Raw genomic sequence first — 24,988 nt, 5'->3', positions numbered from 1 at the left:
TGATTCATCAATGCAGTTAGTAAAAACGGTTCGAGTGTAATGCAAATATATATTAGGATAATACAGTATAATAACGGAAAATGTAATACCAGAATTAAATAGTCCAACTGCCCTGTTAAACGCAGCTGACTCAAGCTGATTACAACTGCAGGCCTGTGACCAGCTTGACAGTTTGCTTGCTTTAAACACTGAAAACTGGAGAATGTACTTCATCTAGGGTAAAAAAAAAAAAAACACAATGCATTTAACTGTGATTGTTAAGAAAACTATATTAGGTTTGGGGCACCACTCAGAATCCAGAACAGTTTATATGTGCATTGAATGAACCAATGATATTTTAGATACAACATTTTCAGTCAGTTTGTTGCAATGTTGTTTTCTATGATTCTGGATGATTAGGAATTAGGAACTCCTGTTGCTGGATGAATCAGAAGCAGCCAATGGACATCTACATCTCCACTCACCCTTGCTATTTGCCTCTTGATTAGGAGACATATGTCAAATTCATGAGACCCTTCATTGCATAAGGAGAGTGGTTCTCCCCAACATTGTACATGTCTTTCTGCATGTTCAGAACAGTATTTTTCATTGTCATAAACATCAGAAAAATAGTGAGTATTATGTCCTGCTCTATTAAGATCACATGTGATTGACCTCATGGACTTCATCCACTGACCCATCTTTGTAATTAGTGTTAGCTGCGTTTAGAAACCCAGGTGCTGGGTTTCACACTTCTAATACTGGGTAAATCAGTTCTCTAGCACAACAGCAATTGTGTCTCTGTAAAACTGTTTTTCTTTTATATACATCTAAAAAAAAATGGAGAAAACCCCCTAAAGCACACCCTACTGCTCAATACCTCTTATTACCAACGTCAATAAACTCATATTTATCTGTTTCAAATAATTTTAATAGATACAGATAAGTAAATGACATAATACATATATAAAACACCTTTTTTATTAATAAAAAGCAATCACATACATACACAAGTGACTTTGTCAAAATGATAATCTACTGCAGAAGCTGACATCTTTCACACAGTACCTGAACAGCATTGGTAAAAAGTGTGTGTGCCTGTGTGTTGTTTGTTATTAAAAGGCTGTCTATGTGACGTCTCCTGTACTCTTGACGTAGAGCCCAGAGGTCCATGGCTTTTTCTTGAGTTGTGCTTGAGTGTCTAAGGACACCTCTTACTAGGCAATACGCAATGACACGGAGACTACAGTGCACTAACAGGCTGGCCACAAAGAGTAGACTGTGAAGAGTAGATCTTCAGAACCCCGGCTGCTAATCCTCCTCCTTCTCAGACTCAGACTCTGCCAAGGAAAAATGGCATACACATATTGTTATAAAAGCTTTGCAATTCTTTTCTATAAATTCTTTTTACATTGATCTCCATTAAAGAAGTTTTTTTCTTTCCTTGATAAGGTTCTGCATTGGCGATACAAGACTTTAATTTGAGACAAAATACCAAAGTACCCCAGCTTAAAACCTCAAATCTATGAAATCTCCATACCTTCCTCAGCATTCTGAAGCCACTCCACAAACTTCTTCATCTGCTCCAGAAAGACGCTTTTCCCTTTGGCAGCATGGGCATCTTTGTACCACTTCAAAATGGCTTCCTCACTAAGGACATCGGCTAAAAACAACAATAACAAGAGAATATGATGCTAATGATACTGTTAGAATTACATATCGCTGTACAACATAAAGATAATACATTTCTTTTTTATTTAGCTGTATGTATTTATGTACCTTTGTAGAACAGCACCACTATCTTGGAGAAGGATTTCATAAAGTGGATGTTGTCGTAACAGTACTCCTGAATCTTGAGTAGCAAGACCAGTTCTGATTGGCCCTGAGTACTAAACATGGCCAGCAGGGGAGCGTAGTGCTGCAGAGGAGAAAATACATGAAACATTAAAAATAAAATCCTAATCTTGGTCAACAACAAAAAAATAAAAAGCAACCAAATTATTGTTCCACAATTCTTTTAAAAAACGCAAGACACATTTAGGATATTACTGTTTAATTTAATAGTGAAAAAAAGTGTCAAAATGCATAAAATTCTATTAACAGGGTTCAGGTTTTGTACCTTTTTTTGTGCATCTCTAAAGTATTTATATTGAAGGTGCACAAAGCACTATTGGCTAAAAGTATGTGTTCTTTTGAAATCACTACACAACTTAGCTCTTCTTAGTTAAAAAAAACAGCATATCAAAGCATATCTAGATAAATGAATAGTCATCTTTAATCTAGTCAATCTATTACTCATTTTGTGCCCCGGAATAACAGAAATAACACCAATTATTTGACTTTTTTAAGGCTTGTTATGAATAGGTTTTTGTGGAAGTGTCTTTGTATTCCCACACCATTTAACTTCTTTTACCTCTTTTTTGTCTATTTTTGCATTTTTATGCCAAGGCTGCATTGAACATGCTTCAACACAAAATGTGTTTTTTTAAGTGTTTGGTCTAAATAGAGTTTGCTTATTCAAAAAACTTGGAATTGTGGTTAAAAAGATCCGTTTTAATCCTCTACCTACTTAAAAGAATGTGTGGTTCCAATGGCCTGGTCAGGCTTGGACAGAACGTGTGCAGGCTCTGGAGAGATGGGCTGAATTTTTTGGGCCTGATCTAAGAGATACTTGACACTGAGGAGATGTGTAAAGTATAGGTGTGTGAACAGGAAAATCATGTGGACTGCAGCATTACCTTCAGGTGTTTGAGAGCTTGGTCAGTAACCAGCTCTTCCTTCTTATTCCACTCCACAGCATTCATCAGGCAGGACCACAGTAAGCCAATCACAGCATGCTCCTGCAGATCATTCTTTTTCATCTCCTCCTTCACATACACTGCAATCTGACACATGTACATGTGGTTAATAACTGTTTGTAACGGTTTGTAATACAATCATTTACAATGTATGGTAACTTGCATTTACAACATCAAGGTAAAACATACTGCATAAGAACAGGCAGCCGTTATACTTTTATTTAATTTTAAACAGGCAAAAATCTTATATAAAAAAAATGAAGACATGTCACATTGAACTATATGTGATTTATTTAATATAGAAATCATTATTTTAAATTCCAATTTCTTCAATGAATATATTATGGTTTGGCTACATTAAAGGTTGACTAATTTGTTGCTGTTTACCTCTCTGATTGGGCATTCCTGAGACAGACGCTCCTGCAATTCTTTCTGCAGCTCCTTACGGGTGCCCAAAGACTGCTGTACCCTCAGGAAGTCTGACAGCTCCTTCAGGCTGGCCTCATTAAAGTACTTAGAGAAGTGCTCCACATTCTGCTTGTTCGCAGGGAAGAGTTCCTGAGCGGATTACAAGAAATATGAACAAATTAAAACCGTTAAACATACTGTAGTGTTCTCAAAGCACATGATTATTGAAAATTTTATCTTAAAATAACAAAACAATCATTGTGATGCTTACATTACTTGTATTAACGAGAACAGCTACAGTTGCAGCTCCGAGCTTGTCAAGTTGCTATGTACAGTAACTTTGGTAAAGCAGGAAGGATAACAATCACAAGTACTGCGTAATGCTGAATAAATTCATATAAAATCCTATAATCAGACCTCAGTTCACTTTTGTGTCTTTTACTTACTGTATTTCTTAGCTTGCAAAATGCATGTGAAAAGCGTGTCCAAACTACAAATTTCACTTTTTAATTACACCAAGAAAAGCTAGTTATCACATAATGCTGCTTTAAAAGGTAATGGGTAAGTTTTGCATTAATATAACATAAATATCTGGCAAGTGGTAGTACACCTGCATGAGGTGTAAACATCTTGTTTACAAGTTGTGATATATACTGTGGAAAACTTCACAGACCAAATAATAAGTGAACAGATGAAGAGTCAGTAACTTAAAACTCCCTACATGTGCTGTAGTTTAATGTGTCTCTTAAAGAGCTGATTTCTAGGAAGTCCTAAACCTGCATACAACAGTCCTGTATGATATGCCTGAATGAGTGATGAAGGTTTCAAAAGAAAACATCAGTCCATTTCGCTCACAAAATTCATGTTTTTAACATCAAATATCATGAATCTTCCCTGTCGCTCACAGAACAGGGGGTAATCTCACACATGCACACAGCGTACCAGGAGTCTCTTATCCAAACTGGCCTTTCGCAGGGCTGAAGTCACTGCATTGGCATCTCTCTCAGCTATCCAAGCCTTGAACAACTTCACTGCAAAGGAGGCGGCAATGCCTGCATAATGAGATAAGAATGAGGAAAAAGAATAAAAGGAGAGGGCTCTGAAAATGTCAGCTCTGAAGCATGGCTTGGAGAGTATGTGTCACAATGGCCCTCAAAACTGGAACTGGAAACATGGAACCAATGTAAATGAACATGGATGTCTTGTTCATCTCCATGTTTGATGATTTTTAGTTTACTACATAATGTAAACAGACAAACTGTCCCTTACACTGTGGCAAAATTTCTTGATGAACGGACCGATAGAAACTCTTTAAAATTACTCTTTTTACACTGACTCTTATTGAAAGCTTACAAGTTTTTTTCTCTCTCCTATAAAGTTGCAGCATAATTTTACAATGACAGATGTTTTAATAGAAATAATACATTTAAATATGACTGAACTTAAATACACTGACAAATCGTTGTTGACAGAATGCCATCAGCTATTATATTTAAAGATCAGAACTATCAATATCCATTAAAATAACAGTATTACACTAACAACAATTTCGAAAACAATTTGTCTCATTCAGATTATAAATCATGACATTAATCAAACATTAGTTTAGAAATCAGAGTTGAGTGAAATAGAAATACTCAACTATAGTGATAAAGTACAATTATTTTGTTTTTTACTTCACTGACAAAAAAGAACTGAGCATTTAGAGGCTGTTAGTAACCTTGAATGTCAGTTCAGTGCTTAAATATGCAAGACAATGCATCATAATTAACACATTAACACACACCATCATAGTAATATTGATTCCATCTAAAAGTGAACTAAAATATGAAGCATTTTTAGCAGTTTGGTCTAACTTTACCAATTTTATAGGGAAATAACTTTAAAGCACCAAAGTTCCACAAACCTTCCTTTACTATATTGTCACTGAAAAGGCTGGTTAGAATCTGAGGTGGCAGACTGTTGTTTGCCAGCAGGATACCAGTCAGCATGGCCAGTTTGGTCTGCTCAGACTCACTGAAGGCCTTCAGGAAGAGGAGCAACTGTACAAAACAAAAAGGTAAATATATAAGAACATAAGCACAGTAACCAATCTATAAAATACACAAGTACACTCATATTCTTCTTCTTCATAAAAGATTTTTTAAAAACACATTTAAATCATATGCACAATTTTATCAGTTTATCAATATTTGGAGATGGAGGAAATATAACTAAACAAATGTGATTTTTTATACCTAGCTTGCACTGTATTGACTCTTGGGCCTGGCCATGTTGGCAGTTGCTTTACCTCAAATTGGGGATTTGGGGAAATATCTGATTTCTAATTGTCTAATATCTTTTAAAACCCTTTCTGGGCCTCAAACCTTGTATGTTAGTTTTTGTATTTTTTTTTTCACTTTTTGACATAATGTGAATCTGGAAGTTGTTTTTCACATTGTGTTAAAAGTTATGATAAACAGAATAATAAAATTTGAGTACATTTGAGTACACTCTTGATAGTGGGGGCCAGATAGGTAGGACATTCCATTTTCAGAAGTTGTGCACTATTATTAGTCAAAACTCACACATACCAAAAATTAGGACACATAGCATTTACTCCTACATAAAGCAGCAAGTACTGTAATTATTGTGGCAGTCTATTCTTGTTGAATAGTTTGTTGTCTGTCTCTGTATAATATTCTCATTAGCCAGACAATCGTGAGCAAAATTTTATCTCCCTTCAGCTTTAGAAGTACAGACTCCCATGCAGTGTAAGATAAATCTAATTAAAAGGTTTAGTACACAGACAATACAGTGATTCATTATGAAGCATGTGTTTGGATCTGTCACTGTAGCAGTATTTATGCAGATGGTTCGTGAGTAACGAACACAGCAGACAGGACAGTTTTTTTTACAGTACTACTCCATCTGTTGTGAATATGTACATTACAAATCAGAGCAATTACCTTTTTGATTTCCTCCTCAAACGCCTTCTCTAGATATTTGTATCTCCTGATAAGTTTATTGAAAACCTGCAAAAAAGATGATTACACTGTTGGAGTGAAAACAGAACTCATAAAGAAACATATCACAAGTCTTATACTTAAACATGTCATACATAAGCAGTACTATGCATATGTCAGAAAACACCATTATTGTATTTAATTTCCAGTCAAAAATGGGCATGAAGGATTTTTTCACTTTTTAACACAATGTGAATCAGTAAATCAATAATCAAGAATCAATAAACAGACTGATGAAATTTGAGTTTATTCAAATACACCCTTGATAGTGGGTGCCATATAAACAGGACATTCCATTTCTGAAGTTGTGCAGACATTTAACATTCTTCTGGGAATAAACCATTAAAGGAAATACCACCCACAGTGGATAGTGCGGTGGATAATGATTGTGACTGGCAGTGTCTGGCTAAAATTGCATATCGTCACTGTCCTATAAAAAACACTTATCTCGATTTTTGTCAATTTTTAGTTACTATATAATTCGAACAGACAAAATGTTCCTTACACTGTGGCAAAATTTCTTGATGAACAGACCAATAGAAACTCTTCAAAACTACCTGAAATAAACTCTTTTTACATTGACTTCCATTGAAAGTTTACAGGGGTTTTCTTTCTACTGTAAATTTGCTGTTGCTGTTTTGTTTTTTATTGGACAGCGACGATATCCTGCAGGTCAGTCTTTGGTCTTTCTTTGGAACCAAGAATGTTTGCTGTGAGGAGAAACTCAACAGTGTATGTCTGACAGCAGAACAATTGTTACATTTATTCTGCAGCTTTTACTTAAAATGAAATACATGTAACAGGGGTCTCTTCCTTCTGCACAGTAATGTACCATGTATACACAACGGTGAAACCTTACCCTGTAGGCTATTTTTAAAACAAGATGAGGGGGGTTAGGAAAACTAGGAAAGCTTTACCTGAGCATAACCGCGAAGGGCAGTTTGATTTTCCTCTGCGGTAAACACACAGTGATCCGTCACCTTGGTCCTGTCCCCTTCATCCATGCGAGTCCCTCCAGGAGCTGAAAGAGGAAAAGAGCACTCACAATGGGTGTTCTTATTAACTAATGCTAAGATCATTTCCACTAAAGCACTAAAGTAAAGAGTAAACCAGAACTGCGCTGGTTTCTGAAATATTTAGGAACATTTGTTTACACAGGCAGCATGGAATTACATAGATTCACCTGGACTGAACAGTGCTTATAATAGATTTTTAAAAGAGCACTTCTATGAAATAAAACGGGTAATTTTTATGGGGAAACATTAACACTCAGACTCTATAGCTCAAGTTTTTTAGCTTCTTAATTAAGAAAAAAATTAAAGGGCTAAATTACTGAGATTAGCGTAAAGCTGTAATGTAAGACAAGCTCCATATTCCACCTTTAACAACTTGCAAAGAGGAAACATGACATTAGCTATGTGTATGTGTATGTGTCTGCGTGCGCATGCACAAGAGTGTGTGTGAGAGAGAGAGAGAGAGAGAGAGAGAGAGACAAAGCTGTGAGATATCACTAAATAAAACTGCTAATGCATCACCAGTCCCTTTATACTTTGTCATGTGAATAAATTACTTAAAAAATGTAAACTTTCCAGATAAATCTCAGCCCTAATCTGGAACAGAGAGATGAGTTTTGGAAACAAGTGTTGTGGACTAATAAAGTCGATGTAGAAATTAATTTTAGAAAAAATAAATAATGGAATTTAAAAAAAAAAAAAAAATAAATAAATAAATAAAAACCACCCCAAAATCCCAACATATGCTTGATGTTAATGCCCATCCATCTGAGAAAATGCAGAAGCCGGAACGAGGATGGCTGTTACCACAGTGCTGTGACACTAAACATGCCTTATGATCCACCATGGAATACCTGAGGTGACGCAAACTAATCTTTTGGAATTGTACTTAAAATATCCTGTTCTGAACATCTTTATACATTTGTGGATTAACTTTAAACAAGCTGTCCATGCAAGACAGATTTCTAGTTCTGAGAGATTAAGTCATCTATTACAGAGAAGAATGGAAAAAGAACTACAAGAACGGAAAGATTTTTAGCTGCTACAGAAAAGTATCTGCAAGCTGTGATTTCTGCCAAATGGGGTGTTACTAAGTCCTGACTGTGCGAAGTGTCCAAATGTTTGCACAGGCCACATATATTATTTAAAGAAAGACAGGAAAAAACATGCATTAAGAATTGTCAAAAATATTATTCTGTTTTAAAGCCCTATCCGGACGGGATTAGTTTCTTAAAAGGTTCTGGGGTAGTTTTCTTTTTTATGGGAGGTCCTGTGTGATTTTATTCCCGTCCGGAACGACCAGGTATGTATTTTTCTCAGACGTCCTCTGAGAAAATTACAGGCTGAATTACCTACTGTTTTTCATTGAACTCCTTGGTCCTCTGATAATTTTTTCGCATCTCATGTTTAATAAAACAGCTATTTGTCCACTGCCAGGCACCGTAATTACATTTTGGGCACACGTTTCCACAGAGATCCACGTAAACACAACAGCGAGTGAAAATGGAGGAGCAACGAAACGCGATGTCATGTGACCAAGAAAGCCAAAAAACTCTATAAAGTCTGTGTATACTTTTCTTTTTAAAAAAATGTTTCACATGGACTCTCACTACACTTACTGTGCTGAAGCAAGGATTACTCTACTCTATACTACTGGACTCCTGATCTAATATGAAAGAAACAGTTGTTTTCTTACAGTTCATAAGATGGACAGTAATAACGGCGTGTGTGTATAGCTTGAGTTTTTAGTTTCTGACTCAGTGGCTCAGTCTGCAGGAGAGGTTAAGCCTGTGTAATTACCATAGACATGGTTCAATAGTCAGTGTTTAGTGGACAGTCATTAGCCTCTAACAGGATTATACAACATTACAGCATCCTCTGTGTCCTACACTCAGATGAGGGATCAGCCAGACTGACACAATCAGATCTTCTCACGCACACATACAACAATGCCCAGCCTGAAGCCACAGTATACACTAGCTTCAGTGTTTTACAGTGCACGGATACTAAACATTAACATCATTATTATCATATTTGTACTATCACTGTACCGATAAGATATACTGAAAATGTGCTAATACTATATACACATCATTTACATGGACATTTTACTAATATATGTTAGCAAACATTGTTGATATAATATTGAAAATTCAACTTAAAATATATATTAGCAATATTACTGTTTCATTTTTGTAAATATGCAAAATTTGCTTTTGGTTTGACAATCAGTAATGTGTCTTTTTGTGTGTTTTTCTTGCTTTGTTTGGATTTGATATTGTTTCGGATTTTAGATTGAAACAGACAATAAATAAATTTATTTTTAAAAGGATGCTGCCAATAACTATGATAATTATGTTTTGTGTTAGGCCCAGTATGATTTTAAAAACGAAGCAGAGATAAAGAAGAACCACTTTGAAATCCATAAAGAATGATGTCAGTCTTAGATACACTACACTACACTCCCATTCACACTTCCATTTATTTTTGCCATTTAAGCTCTTCAGATCCAATCAATAACAACAAATGGTACAAAATTAATTGTACACAATTTTGCAGTAAACTGCCACTTTTACAATATTTTTTTCAGTTTTTAGTACATTTGTTTTAAAAAAATATTGTAAAAGTATATTGTAAAAAAACATGAAAAAAAATCATATTGTCTAAAAAGAAGGGTTTGATTTTAGAAAACAATTGATTGGTTCCTGGAAATAAACTAAGCTTTGTAAATGGATTTAATTTTTTAAAATTTCCAAAGCCTTTGTCTGTAGTAAAGCAGCATTGGAACAGATCATGTTACTGCACTCTCTACTGCAGCAACACAATCTTACACAACACACAGCACATTCACACATCATCATCATAACTAGGAAAAGACACAGCAACACAGAGAGCTCTGTAACTATTAAAAGTCTTTCCTTTAGAGAAATTAAATGTTTAGTACTGTTTTTATTACTAAGCTTAGCCTCATTCACCATTACCTCCGTAAGAATTTTCTCCCTATATCTCCCTAACTTCAGATTTATTCATTCAAACTTTTCATAGCTCAGCTTTTATAATGATGGATCTCATTGTCCTTATCAAATAAACAAATCTCATATGGTCTATGTCTTAATCTTTGCCTAAACCTTTGTGAACTTGGTTTAAAGAAGAGATTTCTTCCTAAGTATGGTTGATAAATGAGGCCCACAGTTTCTAAAAGTGGATCTTCTATGGCAGAAGTCTTCAAACTGAGTAAAGTATAGTTTCTCTGTATTGTTCTCATTCCTGACTTTATAATTACAGATAGATAGATAGATAGATACTTTATTGATCCCGAAGGAAATTTAGCAATCAGTACAGTACAGTACATCATTTAACCTTCTAACTGCCCTGTCTCTGGACTGAGGAATGATTTTGATGAGGAAAGAAAGCCCATGTAGTTTAACAGGAATGTGTAGAATCCCCCAAATACCATTTTCACGGAGAACTGCACAATGTATGATTACAGGTTTCATTTGAAGGTGTAATCTTAGATTAAAAAAAAAATACATTAACAGAATCAGAAAGGTTTATTTACCTGGTCATTGTGTGTATTTTGAGGCAAAGCTTTGTGTTTAGTGTTCTGATTGTTGACTGGTGCTTTGGCTGAGCTGCTCTCTCTCTGTCTCTCTCTCTCTCTCTGTGTCTCTCTCTCTCTCTGTGTCTCACACGCGGTCTCTGATTAGCGAATTGCTCCAGAGGCTTTATATAGACCCACAGTAAACCGTTTAGCTGCAATTGGGTTGACAGTGGCAGTCTGGATAGTGCCTGAATGTAAATTAATTCTAGGGTTAGAGATTAAAGAGGAGTGTGTGGTGTATTTAAGCATGTGTGTAAAATGTGCACAGAAGATCAACTAAACAACAGCGACAGTATTCATCTAATGAAAGAATATCATCCAGCACCTAATGAGCACAGGTCACCCGAGGTCAGTCATTCACTAATCTGCACCACTAGAAAAACAACAACATATCAGTACACAGACTATTTGCGAGCCACCAACACACATTCTTGTAAGGTGCCCTGTGGTGTCTGGCACCATATTAACAGAATGAGCAAGCCTGACCATTTCTCCTGCATCCAACATGTTAACTTTAAAAAAAAAAACCCTGATTGTTCAGCTATTGTTTAACGTACTGTACATCCCAGACCCTGACATGCACTGTTGTTCAATTACACACAGTCATATCAGATTATCATGAGTATCTCCTTGTTTCTACACTCAGTGTCCTTTTATGAAACTTTTCACATTTTCATTATACAGGAAGATTTTGTAGATTTGTAATTTGTAACAAAGTCTAAGAATGTAGTCCTTCTGTTTATTATCCTTCTTCAGACAATAAGGACAACACTGGACCATCACATCGCAGGTATTATTTGGGGGGAGGATTCTCAGCACTGCACTGATATTGGCATCGAGGTGATGTTTTAATGTATGTTGTGCTGGTGGTATGAGTGGATCAGAGGCAGCAGTGCTGCTGTAGTTTTTAAACACCCCAGTGTCACTGCTGGACTAAGAAAATGCAGTTAATACAGAAGTTCAGCCATATCCTACAGCAAAGACTGCACTTTAAATTTACTGTTATTCCATGAGGCTAACATAGGCAAAAACATTGTAACTCCTCCCACATGTCTCCTTAATTTTTTTTTTCTGTGACCTGACTGATTACAAAAAGGGAAAAAGAAGGGGAAGATAAAAAACGAACTAAAAAAAGCATCAATTAAATACAAGACAGTTCTTCTTACCAAGCATGCTTCCGGCAATGAGGGTGTCAAACAGGGTGTCAGCATAGCGACGGTAGTCCAATTTTGACCCTGTGACATCCAGAAATTTGGCTACAGCATCGAGATCCCCCCCAGCTTCGTTGAGGCCCTGAACAATTGTGTCTCGGAAAACTGTGGGCTCAAACTTCTCCTTTTCATCTGCAACAAAACAACAAAGAACATTTACAATTCCATTGTGTGCACATGATAAAATCACCATAATAAATGAGGATGGATCCAATAAAAACATATTGTCCATACTGGACAATTCAATTTCATCTGTACACACTGGTTTAAACCTACAACCACAGATTAGCCACAATTGGGCTGTGTTAGGCTTGGAGATTGTTACCCAAGATGTTAACAGTTGTTCTGAGCTGAATTAATTGCAGTTTTTGATAATCTAATAATGCTGATAGAATAAGCTATGCCATTTTATCTGTATGTTGCTTAGGCTTTTAGTAACAAGTAGTCAGATAACCTGCATGTAGTTGTCGGGTTCTTGCTGTCACACCTTTAGCTTTTGTATGTCTAGTTTCTGACCTGTGTTTCAGTTTGTTTGGTTTTGGGGTCTTTTAGCTCATCCACTATGTGACCTTCGTAACCGTTCGACATGTCATATACTTCCGACAAAGGCTAAAGGTGTGACAATTGCGGCCCTCAAGTTGGTTCTGAGTGATAATAAAATATTGCAAATGTGTAAAAGATACAGCTCTGTAAACAATTAAGAGACCACTTGAGTTTCTAAATCAGTTTCTCTAATTTTGCTATTTTTAGGTAAATGTTTGAGTAAAATTAACATTGTTGTTTTATTCTATAAACTACAGACAACATTTCTCCCAAATTCCAAATGAAAATATTGTCATTTAGAGCATTTATTTGCAGATAAAAGAGAAATGGCTAAAATCACAAAAAAGATGCAGAGCTTTCAGACCTCAAATAATGCAAAGAAAACAAGTTCATATTCATAAAGTTTTAAGAGTTCCGAAATCACAGTTTTCACACATATTGGCATGTTCTCCTCCACCAGTCTTACACACTGCTTTTGGATAACTTTATGCCACTCCTGGTGATCCTGTTTTGATGGCTTTTGATCATCCATCTTCCTCTTGATTATATTCCAGAGGTTTTCAATTTGGTAAAAAATAAAGAACTTATTTTTATTTGGTCTCTTATTTTTTTCAGAGCTGTATATCACCATTATTGATTTTTTTTTTCTATTGCAATAAAATATTAATATCAAATTACTGTCCAGCAACAAACATGGGCTTTCAAGTAAAGAGAGGACTAGAAAATACAGGCAAAGTTTACTTTGCATTTAACATTCATGAGCAACTTCTTTAATGGATGCGAGGAGCTGGTATAAAGATAGCTGCTCTTTTCTGTAACACTGAGTGGCTGATTACACTCAAATATTACTGCAGACATTTGAGTTCAGGAAAATGTCACGCCGAATGGAAATGTGGGAAGCGCACGAACCATCTTGCTGCGACACCCCATGTTTGAACTGTCAATCACACCTACGGAGTAAGCCCCTGAAGTGTGACGCAAATGTCCTGTTATGAAAAACACCCTCACATTTGGCAGTCACAGGCCACTGAGGAACATTTTGTAGGCTAAGCCTTTCTCTGTGAACTAGTTTCCCTTTGCCTTACACGACATACTGCACAGCAATCGCAGGTTTTCAGCACTAATGTATTTAAATTGGCGTGGAACCTCCTGATAGCGCACAGTTTGGAAAGTCGTGTATTTTTAAAGCAGTGTGGGCAGCTTCTGCGGCGCTGCTGTTGATCCTGCTCTGTATGTGGGGTAGAGGAATGGCAGTGATAGTGAGGTGGCAGGGGGCCTGCACAGGGCATGGTGTTGTGCAGAAGCTAGTGAACACTGCTGGACACAAGCAGGCTATTAATGGAAAGTAGAGAGCTGCCACAGGGACCCTCGCCATTGCGATGGTGAGTGAGAGACTGCAGCACATGTGTGCTGGTTCATGCCCGGGGGTTTTCGTGTGCGAGTGCGCATGAGCGTGCGAGCATGCGTGCATTCCCCTGTGTGGGTAAACTGCCAGATGAACTTTGTTTCTGAATTTTTTTATTTTTACCTGTTTTATTTTTGGTTTATAAATATGTATTGATATAATAGTATTAATGACCAGTGGGTTAAATTATGGCAGTCACTGATACCATTAACAGATCATTTTACAATCAGGTGGGGTAGCAGTATATAAAAATCTGATCATGAAGTGTTACCTCAGGAGACACCTTAGGAACACCCACACATGTGTGAGTTGTGAGGTGTTATCTTGTGAGTAAGGTTGAATGATCAGAATTTGAGCGATGTCTGATGGTGAGAGCCAGATGAATGGAACATTCCATTTCAGAAGTTGCGCAGTATTTTAACATTCCTCGACCCACAGTGTCAGGTGTGCAATGGGATTTCAACATAGCAGGCATTACCAAACACAGTGCACTGGGTTGTAATGATTGTGACGGTTGAGGTCCGGCTAGAACTGTCCATGCAAACAGACAAGTTACTCTTGCAGAAACTACATCTACATTTAAAGCAGGAGTCTGCACACACATATCCCACAGGTCAGTGCAGCAGTTATTAGCTCTAATACTATATACCAGGGGTCGGCAAAAGGCGGAGTGCGGGCCAGATGTGGCCTGCAAGCACAAAGCATCTGGCTCGTGAGGTTGAATAAACTATAATGAACGATAATGAAAAAAAAAACAAACAAAAAAAAGCTTCTCAGGTGAGCTTTTGTTTAAATTCCTCCCCTGTCTTCTTATAAGGCCATTTTTCCCCCCAGACATGTCCCAATTCACTAGTCAGGGCAGCGATAGTGTATTGGACCGCAACCCTGATGACATAGGTTCAATCCCGCTTGAAGAGCGATGTGTTTATAGCTTCAAGATCAGCTGTTCTGCAGTTGGATTTAACAACCCTCTGGGCTAGAGAGCTACTTATTTGGAGCACTCCATCCGATTACACTTCATTTTTCAAAAAGTTTTTTTTTTTTGTGGCCCACCAGGTAATGGCTTGGAAAAGATCTGTTCTGGGGGCAAACTTAATTGCCGAACCCTGGTATATACTATACTAGCCCTGTGTCTTTTGGCATGGCAGTGTATGTATGTACTTTTTTTGCATTATAAAACAAGTTTACAGCATAATCCATTAGCTACAGGGAGCCTTGGACATGACAATAATTACTATATAGATCATTAATTAAAATTACAGTTATTGTACTTATCAGATCCTAATTTCAATGGCAAATTAAAGCAGGATTATGTAAAAAATGGCTATGTTTGTCTTCTGGGCTCCCCCTACAAGTGTAGCTGAGAGATACAGAAAGTGAAAAAACAAGTGGACCATCACAGGAGATTATTAAAGGATTAATATTACAGGATTTTACACAAACATGACTCAGCAATACATAGAATTGTGCAGTTCTGGTAAGTGGTGTCCTGCTCACTTCACTGAAGCTACATAGTGCAGTAGCTGGCATGCCAAGCCTAGAGTGGCACTGATGCAGACACTAATCCCAATATGAGTTAATGGAGCAGTAACATCATTTAAAGGTTATTTTATGGTCTAAATGCTACATAATATTGCTTTTACAACAGTAGGGGCCTGTACACTGCAGGTCGAGGCAACAACAGGGCATACAATATTGTAATTTTCTCAATATAAACAGCCAAATATGCCTATTTACTGTGAAACAATACAGTGTAATGACCACTGATGTATTACACACACCTAGTCTAAACAAAAAGACTTACCCCTTTTCCTGGTCTTAAACCGTTGGCCTGTAAGCACTGGCTTCTGCTGCTTACCGGTATTCATAAAAGTCCTAAAAAGAGACAGTACACAACGAATCAGGGATTTACTATTATGAGAAATCCAAAGCCCACAGTCAGACACAAGCAACCAAAAATAGAAACAATAGCATCAACCATGTCATAATCCATTATGAGGAGAGTAACAAAGGAGCAGCAGCAGAAGAGGTATAACCCCTGACCTCACAGGCTGGAAGTGAACACTCTGAACTCACAGCTCAACCAAACTAGAACAAAACAGACAAAACCAAAATCCTGCAATCTGAAAAAAAAAACTCACCAGCTGTGAGGTCCGTTCTACTGTAGAGTTAATGTGAGCTCTGTGTGTCTCAGTGAACGATCCAGCTGAAAGTGACTGCTCCGGCCAGCCTTGCACTGCTCTGTGCTAAATATAGAGGGGCTCATCCCTGACAGTGTAAACTTCAGTCACTCAGGCCTGGGACACGTGTCGTATTACAGCAAGGACATGTCTGATCACACACACACGCGCACACATGCATGCACACACACGCGTGTGCATTCTAACAGATGGCTTTGACAAGTTACATGAAGTTAAGGTGTAATCACAGCAAGTGTCCTGCGGGCAACAAGTCCAGCAACAAGCAGCTTTAACTACTTGCTAACAGGTAGCTAGGGGTGTGCTATACTGTGTTGTGCACAATGATACTGTAATAATTGATTAATAATGGATAAAAAAATTCAAATTAGTATTGTGATAATACTGGTATTAAGTCTTGAAAGTAGTCTGATTTGTATTGATTTTTTTGCAGTTTATTTGCATACACTAAATATTTTGCATTATAATATTGTGGGGTTTAAAAAAATATTGAATTATATTTTAGGTACAATATACACAATCAAATATTGCTGTTGCAAAAATACACAGATACATTGTGATATTATTTTAGGACCATATTAGTCAACCCTACAGGTAGCTAATGAAAATTACTGGAATCATCATTACCCCATTAATATCATGATAATTCTCATAATACAATATCTAGTATTTAGAGTTGCAGAAAATATTGTTTCAGCATTGTCATCGCAATTAATGCATATGTAATTGTCACATTGCAGTGCATGCAACACTATGTACAACTGTTTTACTGCATGATACAAAATAAATATTTTAGATTTTTTTTTAAACTATTCCAGTTGTTATTATTGTTATATTGTATTATATTGTATATATTATATTATATATATTATAAACCATTACATTATTGTATATTTACACATTTTCAACAAAATTCAGTGAAAAAAAAACAATTATTTATGAAAAACAATTCAAAAATATACTTTGGCTAATTCTATTCATGCAATAGTGAAAAATAATTCAGCAAATTCCTACACAAGATTAATTATTACTAAAATCTTGCATACACAACGTGCATACTGTTATCATAATGTTGAATCTGGTAAAATCTGGTAGAAATTTCTGTATTTTTTAACATTAAAATATATATTTTAAAAAGAAAATGCATTGCAATGTCAGTTTTTTTTCCAATAGTGTGCAGCTCTAATATTAAACATATCAACCTGGCCAGTGAAAAACATGTAGTTTCAAATCAGTAACTTTACAGGAGAGAAATAAAATGTTTTAACTTGAAATAAACAATGGAAGTCAATGTAAAAACAGTTTATTCCTATTGGTCCATTCATCAAGAAATTTTTACATAGTATAAGAGCCCATTTGTGTGTCGAAATTCTTTCATAACAAAAAATCAACAAAAATGGAGATGTTTGTTTCTCATTGGACAACAATATAATGATATACTTTTCTTTCATAGGCCTGTGGTTCAGTTAGAATCCATTCTAACTGTGAAGGAGACATTTCTTCCACTGATCCTCAGATTGTTTATTTCTTGAGCACTTGGAGTCTAAATACAGCACAGACGTTTTGGCTGCATGTGCAGCACACTGACGAAGGCATAACTGGACGTACTGTACTTTGGCTCCCTTGAGGAAAAAATAAATAATGGAATAAAAAAGCATCTTCTCAATGTTGATTGTGAGCACAAATGCTTGAGTATGTTTGTCTGATGTGAAAAAGTATTTGTTTTATATGCTCTATATATTTTTTAATCACACAGTCAATACTAGAACAAAATGTGCATCTTTTATCAAACCTTCGCAGTTCTATCCTTACCCTTTTAAAAACAGGACAGGACATCCATAAGATAGATGGGACACTACTGTCATGTGAAAAGTCAAATGACTCAAAAGTCTTAATGGCTCTGTAATAAGAAAAACAAACTATGTTTTTATGCACTCCTAAAGACCTGACCTCTAAACTTTAGTATTAACCACACAAACGTCTGTTTCTACACTGATCAATGTTTGATGTACTACAGTTCCACTGCAGCTTCACAGGGAACTTTAGGAGAGAACATATTTTTTCAACTCCTACACAAGCTACTTTTATTTCTACTCACCTCTGGCACAAAGCAGAACTCTCCTCTCCTCTCACAAACACACACACACACACACACACACACACACACACACACACACTGTTAAAAGTAGCTTTACCACAAACAGAGTTATTTTTTACAACAGAAAACAGGAGATCCATATAATACTTATATGGTAATATAAAGACACTATAAAGAACTGAGTGAGGGAGAAAACACTCATATTTTGCAGGACAGGAAGAGTTCACTTCCACCAATAAACTACGAGAAATTAAGCTAGACATAGGCTAAATTATTTCTAACTCTTTGACTGCACGTCTGCCCTGAACACTTGGATGCACAAGATCAGTGCAACTCTGCGTGAGAAGATAAACACACCTACTGCTGGATAACTAGCCGCTTGGTGGAGCACACATCTATTCAGTCACGTTATCTCCCACAAGCTCCAAACAAGCTCATCATACCCAGAACACAATCAGCGCTGCACACACTGAGTAGCAAGCACTAAAGTGTTATTAATGTTAATGTTAGTGTGCAAAAGCACTAGAGTGAGTGGTTCTTTTATTCACTCAGCTTAATTACTTTGTCATACAGAGAGGCATTTAATTCAAAAGCCCAGCTTTCTCAACAGTTGCAGATTATTAAAAATAAAAAATAGCCTATAATAAACACATTTTTGTCTGGTATTACAAAACCAAGTGAAAAATCCAGAATGAGATTTGACATATGGTTTTGAATGGTCAAAGTTGGTCTTGGTCTGATAGTCAGGCAGGTTAAAAAGCTGGTATGGTAGCTGGGTAACCAACTCCTGACCATAATAGTGTACATTGAATTTGATTTTGGTCATGGTTGGCCATGCTGGTCTGTCATGCTGGTTGACCAGCTTGGTCTTGCTGGTTGTGGCTAAACAGTTCCATATGAAATGCCACTGTTCACAACTACATGACCCATTTCAAGTATGGAAATATATGACTCTTCAGTCAATTTTACCCACAAAGGGCCAGTGTGGTTGTAGATTTTTTTTTCCAAAACAGCAGAAGCACACCTGATTTTACTTGTTTAATCAGCTAGTCTCAGCTTTTAAACATGATTAATTATACAGGGTGTGCTTCTGCTTGCCTGCCAGGAAAACCTGCAGATACACCAACCCATTGTAGGCAAGAATGGTGACCCATTATCTATCTACCATATATCATTAAAATAATTAACAGTAACTGAGCTGATATTTTCCACCCTTTTGGGCCATATCTCCATGTGCTAACCTCAAACTAGGTTCCTCATGGCACATCCTAAAAACAGAATTATAGTTAGTTATAGAGTTATAAATATTCAACAAATTATCATTTTATAAACATTTAATGAAAAAATCACTGAAATTAAAGTTTTGACAAATAATTAATATTGTAGGTAAATCCTGAACATTTTATACAGAATAATGATAAGTTTGTATACCAACAGTGCCTAAAATGTATAGCTACATTATTAACTCCCTATGGCATGGTGTTGCCCTCAGGCAATAAACAACTTAATTTATTATTACTTTGTCCCTTACATTTTTAATATGTAAAAAAGTACAAGGCAATCATGCTAAATCATGGCTCTTGAAGGTTTTAAGTGATATATAAACAAGCACAAACATGCATTAATATGTGGTCTGATTTTTTCTTAGCAAATAAGGCTTAAATATAATGCTATAGAGGGTTTATAATGGGAAATGAATGCAATTTGTACTAATATCCAAAACTGATCCAATAAAGTGTTTTTTGGAAAAAATAACAAAATGTACCGCAATTTTAGAAGGACCTAGACACATTTTAATTTTACCTGTCCCGTTTAATCTAATGATTCTCTGATTAAAAGTGATAAACGTGCAAAATCAGACTTTCCTATGGAGCCCCTAAGGTGACATCATGTTAAAAAATAATGAGTGGCCTTGACTTATTAAGGCGTGGGAATGTATATATAGTATCATACTATAGTGTGCAAATTAGGGTTGCAACGGTATGAGATTTTCACGGTATGATAACCGTCTCAGAAAATACCGCGGTATCACGGTTATCACGGTATCACAGTTTGTTACATATATTATTAAACTGACCCTTAAAGAAATTACAACAAAGGTTTTTTGTTCAATTAACTATTTATTGTAGAAACCTGGAACAACTATATAGATAATGTCTCCTTAAAAAAAATAAACTGTACACCATTAGGTGAAGGAAACCAGGTTTTTCCACTACTCTTAAGGTCATTAAGGGTGTATAAAATTATATATATATATATATATATATATATATATATATACACACACACACACACACACACACGTGTCACACATTACATGTCCTCTAAGAAGTAAAGATCCTGTGTTTAAACTATTCAGTACAATTATTTAAGTTTAAATTATTTAATATCTGATTAACTGAGCCTGGGTCAGTGTCTGATCAACAACTGTTGTAAACGTCCGTTTTACTGCCAAGTTGGTATATAACCAGATAGAGGGGATTTATTTCTGAGTCTGGTTTTAACACATGAAAAACAGGCACGTCAGAATTTGAAAATTAACGCATGTAAATGAATGGCGTCTTTCACATCCAGTCCGGCCAGGACCTTTACACGGACACGTGAATCCATCGTAGCACGCACTTCACGCCTGTACCTGCGTGCCCAAATTTCGGATAACTCAGCGCTTTTGCGGGCGCTTACCGCATGGGTTATGCACGACTACAAAGAGATTTTATTTATGTTCAGATTAAAATTATAAACTAAACACATACTTTGCGCTGCACGGCGGGGTGGTGTTCTTGGAGATGGGAGAACAGGTTTGACGTATGTCCACCTTTAGCTGTGACTTTACGGCCACATTGATTATAAATCGGATAACCATCCTCGGGTGCGTTCGGCGGGTATCTGAAATAGTCCCACACTGCTGATTTTAGTTTAGCCTTTTTTTAGGCGGACGGAGATTTGTTTAGTCTGATGCACTTTCTGCCGTTCTCACCGCTGTGTGCTGAGCAGCTGAAGCGGAGCAGAGTTGCGCATGCGCGGGTGAGTTTCTCCGCTGGCTTGCGTTTTACCGGTAATAAGCAAACACACACGGTATGATAACCGTGCATTTTAATACCATGGTATACCGTGAAACCGGTTACCGCTGCAACCCTAGTGCAAATTAAGTGTCTTTTACTTAGAATTAATTCATGTCTTACTGCAAGAAACTCCAAAATATTGCCATAATTTATTCCAAGATAAAAATAAATATAATCCAATTCACTCTCCATTTTCATATATACAAAATAGTATCCTTGAATTGGAGCTTTGATGTGATATTCAGTATCTTCTTTATGGGCAAAAATTTACAGAAAAGCAAGCTTTATTATTCTCTGGCTATGAATTATCTCTTTCCCACACCATAAAAAGTTGTGACCACGACTTAATTATCTTGTTCACACCCTTAATTATCTCGTTCCCACGCCTTAATAAGTTGTGTCCACGCCTTAGAATCTTATTCCCACACCTTAAAAAAGCCGTGGCCACATATATTTATATATATACATTTTTATTTTTTTTATTTTAAGTGATCCTACTTTCCCCATTCAAACTGTGAGATTTGCAAAATCCCGTGTAGTATAACTATATACAGCACGTGTGGCTAAAACATGCATGCGGTGTTCCGTCGAGTTATGCTACGCATCCATAGGTGCTTCCTAAAGGAACTGCGCATGCGCTGACCTACAGTTTCTAATTATTTCTCGTGTTTTATATAATAAATCTTTTTTTCTGTTTTTTTTGTGCATTAAACAACATGGACTCACTGTCATTGCACAAAAGTGCAAATGAAAATTATTAACGATAATACAATAATTTGTTTAAAAAATACAGTAATTTGTAATGGCCTCTCATTGCTACAACTAAACAAACTGTACAATGATACAGATACTTATTAGTCTAGATGGAAACAGGGGTCCACGATCACATAGTGGATTTTTTTTCGCCACCTGTTTTTTCTTAATCTTTAAAGTGTCTATTTTAAGATTCTGACAGGTAACAGGATGAAATAATGTCCCATGACATTTATTTTTAACCCTTTAATGCATCTATGCTAATTCCCAACCGGAAAAAAATATGAAGAAAATGGCATAGCTCCTTGAGTTAACAACCTATACAGACAAATGAGCACACTTTTCCATACAATTCTGGGCCAAGGAATTTAACGGAATGGTTATTTTTAAGTTTTTTCCACATTTTGACTTGATTTTGGGACAAAAATATAAAAAATAGCAAAAAATTTAAATTTGCCTGTATGTTTTCACATTACACTAAAATCATGTGCATTAAATAAAAACATCTAGGGTTTTTTCTTAAACTTTAAGATTATGACAAGTAACAGGACAAAAAATGTCCTGTGGGGCTTAACATTAGCTGTCATCACATATCCAATGTTATAAAAACATTTGAATGGAGTCTTCAATATACAGGTATGTGTTAAAAATTGTACATTTTTTTAAGGGTTCAGGCTTCAGAGATCCACGCCCTGCAGTCAAACCAGGAGGAGACAGACACCCGTGTTGTCCTGTACCTCCACCAAGCTGTAAAGTGGGGGTACAAGTCCAGTGTGATGAGGAACCCGAACACTGACATATTACTGAACCTCCTTTACCATGTCAGCAGTGTTAACCTTACCATGTTTCTTGACCCCGGAACTGGCTTGCATAGTAAACTAGTGAATGTCTCTGAGCTAGCTGGAGCTCTAGGATCTAAATAATGGAGCACTTTTCTGGGATACTATGCTGGACCAGTGTTCTTTTAAGAAGCTGCAGCTTGGTACATTGTGGCAGGGCAGCAATGAGTTCCAACAGGAGATAATGTTATGTATGTCCATTGGCCAACTGACCTCCATTGATGCTGTGAGAACCAAGATGCTGCAAAAGATGATGGGGTGAGCCCTGGATGCAAGTTTTAAAGTAGACAGAGTAAACTACAGGGTTTCCTACTAAAAAAGGACAGATCAGCCAAAATCTGAAAGGCCAAACCCTTACGGTCAGGGTATGGGTTGGGAGAAGACAATGGAAGAGGGGGTGTTGGAGCCGGTCTGGTCAGTTTGCCCCATCTTCCCTCTTTCTCTTGACATTTTTGCAAGAGCAGAAGAGACAGAATTGATTGGAGAGGGGACAGATGATCAGGAGGAAGGGACAGAGATTTAAAAGATAGACTTTGATGATCTCTTCAATGGTGATAATGATGATTAAAATTATTAGTACAACACTATACTAATACTTTATTTTTAGTACATTGTTGGATTTTATCATCAATTAGTTCTGCAGCTTATTACATTATTCATCCTGGTACCTGTCAGGATCTAAAAGTAGACTTTTAATAACGTGAATATAATGTATAATGTAAAAAACATACAGGCAACCATAACATTTTCTGCTATTTTTTTTTTTTTTGGCAAAACGTGTAAAAAACTTCAAAATAATCATTCTATGGAATTCATTGGCCCAGAATTGTATGGAAAAGTGTGCTCATTTGACTGTATAGGTTTTAACTGAAGGAGCTATGCCAATTTCTACATATTTTTTTAGGTTCGGATTTGGGATAGGTGTAGTAAAGGGTTAAAAATAAGCCCCACAGGACATTTTTGTCCTGTTACCTGTCAGAATCTTAAAGTAGACACTTCAAGGATTAAGAAAAACCCCAAGATGTTTTTATTTAATGCACATGATTTTAGTGTAATGTGAAAACATACAGGCAAATTTAAATTTTTTGCTATTTTTTTATATTTTTGTCTCAAAATCAAGTCAAAATGTGGAAAAAAATTAAAAATAACCATTCCGTTACATTCCTTGGCCCAGAATTGTATGGAAAAGTGTGCTCATTTGTCTGTATAGGTTGTTAACTCAAGGAGCTATGCCATTTTCTTCATATTTTTTTTCCGGTTGGGAATTAGCATAGATGCATTAAAGGGTTAAAAATAAATGTCATGGGACATTATTTCATCCTGTTACCTGTCAGAATCTTAAAATAGACACTTTAAAGATTAAGAAAAAACAGGTGGCGAAAAAAAATCCACTATGTGCTCGTGGACCCCTGTTTCCATCTAGACTATATGCTCTCAAAAGATTTACATACTAAGACTTCCACAGAAAACATGCTCTTTTTGGTATTTTTAAAGTTAAATATACTACTAGGGCAGCACGGTTTGACAAGGTAGCATAACACAGGCAGAACACCGGCACGCGAACACACTAGCGTTAGTTATTAATATGTGATTGAATGATTACCTGGCGGGGTCTGGGCTGGTGAATGGTTCTGGTCTCCGGTGATGAGGAGCGCGCGCACTGCTTCAACTTCAGGAGGCAACTGACATGCAGACCCAGCACAGCCCATAATATACCGAAGTTACAGCGAGTTTAACACAGTTTAACACACAGCTGGAGCCTCCAGAAAAGAACCACGCTTTAATATTGAACATGGACATCCACTGTAGGTAAATTATTAATCTTTAACGAAAAAAAATAAATGTTTAAAGTCACATTTCCTCGTGTTTATTTGAGCTGGTCTCCCCCACGCGAGCGAGTGAATGGTATAATCCACACTCTGGCTTTTCTACCATGACTACTGTGATTTAAACTCAGGGGCTCTGAGTGTTTGTGTACTAATTAGCACTGCATCCCAAATGAACCAGCGAGTTTGTAATGAGGGAAAAGACAAAGTTCTCTCTTGTTTGCAATTAAAAACAATAATTAGTTTCTA

The 24,988-nt window shown here is 36.5% G+C and overlaps 1 protein-coding gene across 3 annotated transcripts; it reads right to left on the bottom strand.

The window, feature by feature from the left end:
- Nucleotides 1-946: 946 nt before the first annotated feature.
- On the bottom strand, nucleotides 947-24,617 carry bzw2 (basic leucine zipper and W2 domains 2). 3 transcript variants are annotated; one of them, XM_007249289.4, is made up of 12 exons: nucleotides 24,517-24,617; nucleotides 15,768-15,838; nucleotides 11,971-12,147; nucleotides 7,108-7,211; nucleotides 6,134-6,199; nucleotides 5,092-5,227; nucleotides 4,128-4,237; nucleotides 3,165-3,335; nucleotides 2,718-2,864; nucleotides 1,759-1,897; nucleotides 1,520-1,642; nucleotides 947-1,319 (listed from the first exon to the last, which is right to left on the bottom strand). In XM_007249289.4, exons 2-12 carry the CDS (start codon nucleotides 15,829-15,831, stop codon nucleotides 1,291-1,293), a joined length of 1,266 nt encoding a protein of 421 aa, XP_007249351.3. In that variant the 5' UTR covers nucleotides 15,832-15,838; nucleotides 24,517-24,617; the 3' UTR covers nucleotides 947-1,290. The 3 variants fall into 3 exon arrangements, with proteins under 3 accessions (XP_007249351.3, XP_007249348.4, XP_007249350.3); XM_007249286.4 differs by lacking the exon at nucleotides 24,517-24,617 and adding an exon at nucleotides 18,260-18,318; XM_007249288.4 differs by lacking the exon at nucleotides 24,517-24,617 and adding an exon at nucleotides 16,105-16,212.
- Nucleotides 24,618-24,988: the final 371 nt, after the last annotated feature.

This window comes from Astyanax mexicanus, chromosome 3 (assembly GCF_023375975.1).
Source record: "Astyanax mexicanus isolate ESR-SI-001 chromosome 3, AstMex3_surface, whole genome shotgun sequence".
Taxonomy (NCBI): domain Eukaryota; kingdom Metazoa; phylum Chordata; class Actinopteri; order Characiformes; family Acestrorhamphidae; genus Astyanax; species Astyanax mexicanus.
This window is presented reverse-complemented; position numbering and strand designations above follow the sequence as displayed.

Bases quoted from the DNA above. Each gene is read 5' to 3' on its own strand.
- bzw2 (XM_007249289.4), bottom strand. From the start codon at position 15,831: ATGAATACCGGTAAGCAGCAGAAGCCAGTGCTTACAGGCCAACGGTTT. The intron at 12,148-15,767 runs GTAAGTCTTTTT...GTTTTGTTGCAG, and splicing joins GTTTAAGACCAGGAAAAGGG to ATGAAAAGGAGAAGTTTGAG. The intron at 1,643-1,758 runs GTACATAAATAC...TGTTGTTTTTAG, and splicing joins AGTGGTGCTGTTCTACAAAG to CCGATGTCCTTAGTGAGGAA.